Source organism: Trachurus japonicus, chromosome 15 (genome assembly GCF_045865225.1).
Source record: "Trachurus japonicus isolate A0001 chromosome 15, Traja_1.0".
Taxonomy (NCBI): domain Eukaryota; kingdom Metazoa; phylum Chordata; class Actinopteri; order Carangiformes; family Carangidae; genus Trachurus; species Trachurus japonicus.
Window position 1 is genome coordinate 20,076,900 of NC_140921.1, and position 11,315 is coordinate 20,088,214.

Sequence of the window (11,315 nt, forward strand, 5' to 3'; positions counted from 1 at the left end):
TAGGAAACCCTGTTATTATTGTGTTAAAAAGTTGCACTGCCACATGCAGACAATGCATGTTCATAATTTCTATTTTAAACCTGCACAGTTTATATTTTTATGCACAAAGGCAGGGAATAAATAAATCATAAGAGTGTGACTGTATTAAGTGTGTGTGGGCTAACAGTAACACAACAGTGATGTGTTTTTGCTGAGTTTTTCCAAACTATAATAATGTACTGTATATAAAGGAGTTTTATTACAGAGTCAATATACTTCTGTATATTGATTTGCACTGTATGGATTGAATGAGAGCAAGAGGTGAGTTGCATGTGGCTCTGGGTTGCTGTTGTTGTGTTTTGATAGATTTCCTACTTTAAAGCAGGGATTCAAATCTGATTACAGTCAAATTTGTTCTAATCACATTATGCAAACAGACACAGTTGCCATTCTGTGCAGAGTCACAACATGGCAGATTTGTATACTGTATCAAACTGTCTGACAATCCTCAACAGTTATTTCCAATTACTGTGCGCCCACAGGTAATTGTGTTCTCACAACGTGCGCTCAATAAATACTTTGCCAGGAGCTGCCTTCGCCTCATCTTCACCCAGGCAGTTAAACTTGATAACATGGATGCGGGCTCAGCTGCTCTGCAGTATGAGGTGCCTGCATGTCAGAGGTAATTACACTTGTGTTCAATAAGAAATACAGCTGCTGAATAAAACAAAGCATTGCATTTTTTCCCTAGTCTATAATGTGTTCGGCTAGGGGCCAACACAATAAACATACAAAATTACATTTGCTCTCTACATGTTTTCAAGTGCTGGGCTGAATCCAGATGTTAAAAGGTATAAAATTACTATTACAGATTAAAGTTTTATTTCATCTATTAGGTGCCATTATTTCTTTGTGCTTAATATTTTGAAATCATAGCGAGAGTTTATAAACCAGTGTATTCAACAGCTTTGTTCTTTGCATGTTCTCATAATAAATGAGTGTCTTTCAGCAGCTAACGACGTCCTGTCTTTTTATGAAGTGCCACATTTGATGAGTCTGATGTGCAAATCATTTCCATTTATGCTCAAATAAGAAAAGCATTTTCTGCTCATCACTGCCTGGGATGTAAGGCTCTTGTGCAACCACCCCCAACTTCAATTACTGCTCTTCTGTGATGGAAACAAAGATGTGCTAAACATCCACCTCCATTTCATATTCGAGGATTAGACGGAAAACTAAGAGAGTGTATTCAAGAACCAACAATTTTATTCCTACTTAAAAAAAAGGACCTCAATCACCTTCATTACCATTTGTTCCCTTCTTCTTTCCCATTCATCCGAGTGGTTTTGTGTGCGTACAACTGTCCATGGCTCTCGCCCTTAAATTCATTCAATATTCAAGTATATTGTCACTTTGAATACATGTTATATAATAACACATGTTGCTGGAGGCAAACAGCTGCATGCTTTTTGTCTGTGACCTGGAATAATTAGCAAAGAATTCAAGTGCAGTCATAATAAACCAACACTTTATTTAAGACACTGATATTTTACAGTTCATGGAGTCACTTCTTACGCTGAAAATGAAGTTTACACAAACCCTTGATGGCAAAGCAGCATTACAATGTCGGTATTGTAACACTGAAATACTCAACTGTGCATATTATGTATGTATCTACAGTATGCGTCACAACTGCTGGACAGATATGTACAGAAACTACATGGGTCCAAAATATTCCAAACATGTCGGTATTGTCAGCATAAATACATAATGTCAGTGTGCTTCCATTTGTTAATCCTGGACACAATGTTTACTCCCTGAACAAAGCTAGAGCTACTTCACCTTCAAGACAAACTGCATGATGACAAACACTGCCAGCAACAGTTCACGCTGAAGGGTAAAAGCCGTGACATCAGTCTATTCAACGCATCTACAAAAACAGAGGAACGTCGTACAGTAAAAGAGAGAACCCCCTCCCGACAAACATTACCAAAATTCAAGTTCTCCTTTTTCTCAGCAGACAATATGAGCAGTATCAATGCTTCACAGTTTACATGAAGGCCAAGACTGGTGAACAAAAACATGAAGAATCCACCACTGATCTATGAAGTACAATATCGGTCAGATCAGTGGGGGAACTCAAATGCTGACACAATCAAAGCTCGTTTTTCAAGTGGTCACGGCGCCTTGCTGCAGCTGAACTTACAGTAAACGTCACTACTACTAAGCTAAACAGAGCCGGCACATTAGCAAGAGAAAAATGCTATGCGCTGGTCAGGCCTCGAATCTCACTTTAGCAAACAGCATTCATTCATTACTGTACATTCAAGACTTTATAAAAGGCTGCGACTGTGTCATGAATGTAGCACAGAAAAAGATGAGGTCAGAAATTCAGCAACAGAGACTGAAACACTGTTAAAACTCACACAGATGCACGTCATGTTCGAATGAATGCATTAAATAAGTAAAAATGACAAATGTATCTGCATCACAGGTAAAAGGCTAGACTGCATGTGTGGGTGCCTGCACCAAACAGAATGTTAAAGGACGGATAATGACATGAAATTAGTACTTCTGCCAAGGCTTTTTACCTCCTGCTAGAAATGTAGTTTTTAAGACACACAGAGGAGTTCAGTATCACTATCCTGCAAGTGCAAATCCACTGGTTTAAATTCAAATAATGGAAAGCCTTCTCCCTTGTTGGGGGAGATTAAAAACTGATGTGGTAGATAACCAGAACGTGGATGGTTCAATCTAAGCTGCTTGAATTTAGTTTCAAGTTTCCCTTTCGTACCATTTTTTTAGTACAGAATCACTTTCATAAATTACTAACAAAATTTTGTAAACCTCCCTTGTGTCATATCTAAAAATATATTTTTCGACATTCAAAAAGGATGTCAATACAGTAAAATAGTTTCTGTTCAATGTCTTGCCTTTACAGATCAGAAGTAACAACATCTTTTTCTTTAAAAATATTTCCTGTTTCACTGATGAAATCTTTAGAACCGTGTCCTTTTTTTCCCTCAAAGAAATCCCAAACAGTTTTTTTTTTCCTGTACCACTGTCTGGTTTCAGTACATGTGCAAACTGAGCTCTCTCTCTATCGACAGTAAAATGCAACAGGGCAGCCGGCGCTCTGTGGTTCCCTTTTTAAGCTGGGCTAACCTTGTTTCCCTTTTCACACAGTCTGGCACACATTAAGCAATTCAGACAAATCAATAAATTATAGTGCTTATCACCACATATGGACAACTCTGAAACAGCACTGCAACATGTTGGGGAAAAAAATACACACATCTGCAAAAACACTTTTCCTCACAATGAAATGCGACGGCGTGGAGTGCAAATAGAACGGTCAACTCTGTAAAGATGAACCAAAAGTGCTGCAAAACATTGACGGAGTAAAGTGGTTTTGCTTATTGTTCGTGACACACAATGTCTGTTTCTGTTCAGATGCTTTTGTTCAGGATCAACTGCAACCTCTCTTTCAGTGAACCATGTGACCCGTGTTATGCAATGGAAAAATCGGGCCCCTGAAACTTTCAAAAACTCTTCAAAAATCGATGGGAGTCGACCAGCTGAAAGGACTTCACAGCTCACCCATCAACAAGCTTCGATCGGTCGACAACCAGCACTTTGAAGATTATGTAAGAAAAAAGATTCTGACCTCAAAATGACCGTTAATTACTGGACCTGTTTGTATGTTTTGGCTTCACTTTGGCTCATCGTTAAGAGTTGTGTTCATTCTAGAATCTAGATGACACTATACTTTACATCCTTAACCTGATTATGTACATTCCACATACCCGTCACTCATCTCTATTAATAAGATACATACATATTGTTCCACATATGTACTATTTTGTGACAGACTACACTTAATTGTCTTACACTTCATCTAGATTAAAGAGACCAATTAGTTCCTAAAGTGTCGCTAAATATTCAGTAAATAACAGCTCATAAAGGAGCTTAGCTCCTGTGAGTCATAAATACAGCAGAAGGCTTTTCTTTTACCACTGATTTTATCTCTAGAGTCCCTTTTAAAATATTAATTTTCTCCCTAATTAATGTGCATAAAGTGAATTTCTGCTGCATAGCACTGTGATGTCAGCATTGTGTTTGGTAAGGACGATTGTTTGCTTGATCTCAACAGTCTCAACTAGTTTTATGACTAAATTTTGCAGGGCTGAGCTTTGCAGGATGTCTAGAGCTGAGACTTAGGATCTACTCATTCTACCTATACTCTTGCGTGCATTACCCCCCACTTATGTGTTTTCGTCCTTCAAATAGGTGTTTGCTTCGTCTTTGTTTACTGAATCATGGGGTCGTCGTTAGGGGAGACCAGAGTTGGGACGCTAACAAACGGCTGGGTCTTGTCTTCATTGTGCATCGTGGCTCTGTTGGACACCGTAGTGAAGGACAGCTGGTCGTGCTCCAAAATGGCGAGGCGGTCGTGTGGCTTCTCCTTCTTCAGGTAGAACATCTTCCTCAGCTGCTTCAGCTGTTGCAGCTCGCAGAAGGTCTCCAGCACCACCAGCATGATGATCAGACCCAGGATCAGGTAAACTGAGAAGACAGACACACAGGTAAAGAAAGGTGCTGCATATTAAAAACGTAGTTTGTTTCAGGTTTCTTCCACAGCCCTGATCCCCAACTCATAGTCTGTGTTGTTTTCTTTATTCTCTTATTGGTAAAGCTTTGTCATTCTCCGTCTTGTTTTTCTACCTAACACCTACCTGCCAATGGGACAAGAGATAGAAATGAGCCATATGGCAATAATCTCATTCATATTTACATTATAAATGTCCATAAATATGTACTGTCCCATTTCCTAAACAAATGAATTGAAATTGAAATGACATTAAAATTGAAGAAGTATGTTTGTAGAACTGAAAAGTGACTTTTTAAATGACACAGTTTATACTTTTCAGTCTTTTGTCTGTCTGTAGAATTTCCTGTAGGTCATGCCGTTATGATGAATCTCTTCCCTATCGTCCAAAAGCCGGTTGTTCACTTGCATCGACACAAGAGGGCAGTGGTTAGGCAGCACATGTTCACAAGAACAGTGTGCTGCTTTGTTGTTGTGCAGTCTTATGGGAAGAGAAACAGAGAAATGGTTGAGACAATGCTAAAAATCCTCCCCGCCCACGTGCACATGCAGATGGGTTAGAGGTAAAATCTTTCACTTCTACCTGAAATCGCAAAACCTATGTCAGAATTAACACGGAAAAAACCCCCACGAAAGCGCCGAGGTGTGGTTAGACAGGTGTGTGACCTACACATAAGTACATGTGAAAACCCCATTTTGCACCTAATAATTCACCGTGGCTTTGCATTTAGAGCATACAGTAACCTATATATAGAGAATGTGGCTACACCCTGAATGCACATCATAAAAGCAACGACTGCTTATCACCAGGGGCAAAATCAAGGCTTGAGCATTAACCGCAGCAGACTGTTCACTATTAGCTCTTCTCCTCAACAGCTCTTATTACAGGCAGTGGTGATGTCACTTCCAAATGGACATGTAGCTTTTGCATAGAGGAAGTTGTATAAATGTGTCCAGTGTCCTTTTGTGCAAACAAACACATTCTGTCTCCTCCTACGTGTCGACACATTGTGCCTACTGAATGACGTCTATCTGGCTGGTGCGTACCACACACCCACAGTGTGCATGGCAGGTGACAGTTCACTGGTGTAGCCTGTCAAGACTTGGTGGGTTCAGTTCAGTCATTTGTGTTTTTTTTTTTAATTATTATTTAATTCTTGTGACTCTTAGGCCTGAGAGTACTGCTGGGAGCAAGCTAGCTACACAACTGTAGTAAATGCCTCTCTACTCTGCTTTAGGCCATTTGTAGCTTTCCCTGCACAGTCTTGTTTCATCTGAATGGCATTAAACACAGCAGCTTGACAACATTCACTGTGTAGAAAAAAAACCCAAACAGCTATTAAAACCAATCTCTTTAAATCAGCTCTGCATTGTTAAGAGAAGTATAGCACACTGAAGGCTGCAGTGATCAAATGTATTGATTCTTTTCATTTCATTTTGCAATCGCAGCCTATTTTAACCCTCTACTATACATTAAGGCATGATTTATAAAACCATATAAATGTGGATTATAAATTAAAGTGCGATAACTGCTCTCTGATCTGTTAAGTCAAGCTGGGATAAATACAATTTGAATTTACCACACTGAAAATGGAATAAAACGTTGTTTTTTTATGTAAGCTTTCACTTAAAGGTTCAGTGTGTAATAATCGGCAAGGTTTATTGGCAAAATCTGAATATACTACCCATGAATATTTGTATAAGTGTATAATGGCTATAAAATTTGTTTGGTTTTCATGGCCTTATAATTATTATTTTATATATACATATAGCAAGGGTCTTGCTTAGAGAGTGTTGCCATCTTGGGCCGCCATGTTTGTACGGCAGCCCGAACGAAAAAAATCCAGCCAGCCAGAGACCACGTTTCGCGTCCCAGTCGTGGTAAACACCTTTTTTTGAGCGAGAACTGCAATCTAGAATCTGAACGCTAGATATCACGGTTTAACCCCCATATTACACACTTGACCTTTAACAGGTCAGAAAATAGACCCAGCTGCTTATGTCACAACCAGGTAGGTGATAGTTCACTGTCATAAAACTCGCTGTGCGTAATATTCCAACATCAGCAAAATACTACAGCGTCAATTCTGAGAAACCAGCACTGTGAAGAGAGCATTATAATAGTGAGACCCAAATTATTTTATAGGATTTACAGGGTTTTATTGCAGAGTTGATTTATGGACCAATAAGGAAGAAAGTGCTGCTCCTCCACCGCAAACACACGACGCAATGATATCCGCTTTCCAACAGGATGCATCTTAGTTTAGAAGAAATCTGGCACTGATTTGAAACACATCCATCCTCTGGTCACAGTAACTAGACGGAAATGTTGCATTTAATTTGACACTGATATATGGAAGCCTCACTTAGCTCCATTAAATGCAGCTCAGTAAGTATGAAAATGGATGTAAGAGGGATTGATGTTGGACCTCACAGCTGTTAAAACCCTCAGAGCGGAAATACAGAGATTCATCAGCAGCACTCACCAGTGATGCCCACTTTGTAGAGCTCCCTGAACCTCTGGTTAGCAGCTTCTCCAGGTACGTAGTCTCCCAGGCCGATGGTGCTCAGGGAGATGAAGCAGAAGTAGAAGGACTCCAGGAAGTTCCAGTTCTCCTCCAGCGCCGAGAAGATGGCGGCGGGGATGAGGAAGAAGCAAGAGATGGCCACGGTGGCGAGCAGCGTGGCGTGAACGATGGCCACCAGCGGCTTGGACAGGCCCCAGCGCGTGTGGATGTACATGATCGGCCTCCGCGTGCTGAACACCATGATCCTCTGCACCACGGCGGTGAGGAAGAGGAGGGTGAAGGGGATGCCGATCACAGAGTAGATGATGCAGAAGGCCTTCCCGCCGTCGGACAGAGGCGCCGTGTGACCATAACCTGCGGACGTGACGTTAAAACGTTTCAGTTATAATTATAAAGGCTGCTGCTGGAATGTCAACTCTCACATGATGTTAGTCTTTATTTCCTCATGTGGTGCTACAATGTCAGGTGTGAAAGTGTTTAGGTAAATATTAACCCACAAAGGGGATTTGTAAGCGCACAAACCTGCTGCATCTGTGGGGTTTTTTATGGAAATGAATCTGCATTTTACATAACACACTGTACCTGCTGGCAAATATCACATCCTCAAATGATCTGCCTTTGCTAATAATCAAGCAGCCTAATATTTGACTGTGGTTGGACAATATAAAGCACTTATGATTATTACTGTAAATTCATATGGTGTTGCTGTTGAAGTATATGTAATGTAAGAGCTTGCATGTTGTCTCCTCCACCCTGTTTTGGAATCCAGCCCGTTTCTGCAGCTTATTTGAGCTTTATTTATTCAGGGAGGGTTGGCTGAGCATACATTGGAAGTGTTCCCTGAAATAAAATACAAGAACTGACAGAATCCTATTAAATATAAATGTCATTAAACTCAATAATGGATAATAAACAGTAAGTAAGAGCAATTGCAGGCATGTAAAGGTTGATTACTGAGAACAGTCTTTGAGTTATGTCATATTGATGTAAAGGAGGCATTACTGTAAAAAACAACAACCAGCATGTTCTCATGAAGTGGACCCTAACAGGAGGGTTAAAAATACCAAGGCTCACTGACAATAGTGTGCAAATGAGTAAACAGCAGTGTGTGTGTTTGCTTGTGCTGTATATGCTGCTGAAATCCTAAACCACTCACTTTGGGCTTCTGCTTCAACACAAGGCAACTACTCTTCCATTAAAAATAATGAATATGGCTGCAAAAGGAAATGGCCCATCATGGTGTCTGTCTGATCATGTTGTTTCATATCTACTTTGCTTTGTGTAATCTCAGGGGCTATGCAGCAGTTACAACAGACAAAGAGAAACAAAACGAAAACCAAAAAATACGAATTACAAAAGATGCCTGGCTCAGTTTGATGTCTGGGTGTCTGTCGAGTTTCTGTTTAGCCATCAACAGCATTTTGTTGAGACACAAAACAAGAAACAAAGAGCTTTAATGCAGTCAGACAGCTTAGCTGCTGCTGCTGCTGCTGCTGCACACAGTCTATCTCCATAATCACATAGGCCCTATGATGAAACCTCACAGATAACTGCTGCCATGTGGCCAGACTAAAGTTCCTATACTGAAAGACAGGTATCTGCATGGCATGTCCTTTTGTGCAATAGCAGATAACAGACAATTCTCCAGACACCACGCACAGTGTCATGCAAAACTGTCCTAATGCCTACGGACAAAATATACAAGACAATTTGTTTAAAGGATTTGCCTGAATTATACACTTTCCTGAAGGGGGGGAAAAGAAGGTGGTGTTGACATATAACCTGTCAAGTTTGTTCCCTTCTGGCCCAGAGACTGGACATAGGTCTGCCTCTGTCCTACATACAGTGATACATTGTGGGTAAAGCTTTAGGGCTGCTCCTTTAAAGCAAAATGTTTGGTAAAGGCTGAGCTGAGAGAGAGAGAAGCAGTGTTCACTTTGCCAACATAAACACATCATAGAAAAACACATGGCCTGCCTTTAGCTCCTATACTTAAACAAGTATATAATATAAAGGGTGAATGTATCCAAACGCATGATCAGCATGTTTTTAAGTGAAGATGAAGCTATACTATTAAATTACATTTGCAATTGGTAAAATCAGTTTTCTTTACAGTTATCGCCGCCTTTTTTCTTTCTTTTTCTTTTTTTGCATTCTGCAGGAAATACGTCTGCGTGGCCTAGATGTGGCAGGGCAAGTCAGAAATACTGATGTGTTGATAAAATGAAGATGAAGGCCATAACAGGAGCCCCAGTTTGCTATCTTCAGCTGCGCACCTGGTCCACTGCTGCAGCATCACCTGAGCCTGATCTAACACCGACCATCGCCACTCACCTGTGGTGGACAGCACGGTGCTGGCGAAAAACAGGGCAGAGGTGAAGTCCCAGTTCCAGTTAGCAGAAGCGTTGTTGAGGATGGAAACCCCATAGTTGCTGGCATCCAGGGCTTTCTTTAAAAACCGCTCCAGGCGCTCCTCGGACAGACACTCGTTGTCCTGGAGGAACTGCTTTTTGACGGCCCTCAGGTCCTGGCGCAGGGCGTCCTCATACGGCAGCTCCACCGAGGAAAAGACAACAGCGCCGAATACGAGATAAAGGAGATACCCCAAGACTAGAGACACGAAATACCACGTCGATTTGTGACTCTGTATCAAACGCACACAAGAATTGCTAGCTAGAGACTGGAGCATTTTTAAGAGGTCTGTCACCTCCGTGTTTACGGCAGGGGTCTCTGGTGATAAATTAAAAAACTAATGTTATTAATCTAGCCGCCTTCACGTGTTATATTACCGGAATGTCTCCTAGCGACGAAGACAAAGCTCAAATGAAGGATCACTTCCCTCCGAGAAACCTGCTCAAAACCTGCTGTGGCGGCCGAGGCGTTCAAGTGCAAATCGGATATCTCAGAATTATCCAACGAAAAGAGCTGGGTTTTGACTAGAAAGGCTGATAGTCTCCTCCGTTTTAAGGTGTGATCGACACATTAAGGTTTTGAACAGACAAGTGCTAATGCAAGACGACTACGCCATAAAAAAAAAAAAAAAAATCCTTTTAAACTCAGACAGACGTGCAATCCTTCCTTGTGCACTTTTACTTATCTAAGTATTAGGCCAAAAAAAAAGAATAAATAAGTTCTCGTTTGTTGCCTTAAAATTATACAAATTCTGTTAATAAAACATTTAAAGTTGTGATTTAATTCCTAAAAATCACAAGACGAAAAACTCTCACATCCGTAGTTGTCGAAATTCCGAGCTACGACTGACACGTGAAGGAAACAAGTGATGTGGCGGCGACAAAGGCCGTGTGACGTAAGGTCTCCTCTCCTCCCAGCTAAGATGCGTTTCGGTTTCTATTGAAAGGCGTCGAAAGGCGTCACAAGAGTTATTGTTACTGTCCCTCCGCCTTTTATGTTGTCACTAAAGAAGGAAAGAAGAGGAGGATCACAACGCCGATGAAAGACACCTGGCTTCAGGGAGAACTGGCTCCTCAGGCTATAATAGCTTATAAAAAACTTATAAAATAATTGATGCATAAACATAAAACCACACCACAAAATTAGCTAATTGCATTATACAGCAACCAAGCATATAATATGAACATTAATTGCTATATATAGCCTTAGCGTACTATAACTTTTTTTAAATGTATTTCTACAGTGGCTTATTTAGTCCAGAAAGTTACTGTAGGCTACATAGGTTATTGTTCTGTCCTCATTGTACTCCATGACCCTGAAGAAAGAAGATACAGCACATCCCTGCTGTTCCTGCTTCTACAATTAGATCAGGCCTGACAGGTACTTTTTCCAGTAGTTTTCTGGTAGTGTTTTAATGTGATACTTCCTGAATCTGTCACTTCTGTACATGTTCACTTCATGCCTTGAATCACACATGTATAGTTTCTCTATTGTTTCTTGCCATGTGAAAACTACAACAAACCATAGAATAAATAACATGTTGAGGCAGACAGCACAACACCATTTCCCATTATTTCAGGATGTCTGCTGATAAATCGAAAAGACACCATGCTTTTAATTGGTGCAGGAATAAGTGGAAAGTGGCAGATGAACCTATGTCAATATTCTGTTTCAGTGGCTGGGCGACTTTCAACATCAGCTCATACTCCACAGATAATCACCTCATTCAGGATTCCTACATTACTCTGGTATTAGATTAATAACTTAAGAGCATTAAGTTAATTTTT

At 40.6% G+C, this 11,315-nt stretch overlaps 1 protein-coding gene across 1 annotated transcript; it reads right to left on the reverse strand.

The window, feature by feature from the left end:
• Positions 1 to 3,940: 3,940 nt before the first annotated feature.
• Positions 3,941 to 10,449, reverse strand: kcnk1b (potassium channel, subfamily K, member 1b). The gene is made up of 3 exons (XM_085800323.1): positions 9,451 to 10,449; positions 7,075 to 7,470; positions 3,941 to 4,545 (listed from the first exon to the last, which is right to left on the reverse strand). The coding sequence occupies exons 1-3, from the start codon at positions 9,803 to 9,805 to the stop codon at positions 4,289 to 4,291; spliced, it is 1,008 nt and encodes a 335-aa protein (XP_085656449.1). The 5' UTR covers positions 9,806 to 10,449; the 3' UTR covers positions 3,941 to 4,288.
• Between the last annotated feature and the right edge of the window lie 866 nt (positions 10,450 to 11,315).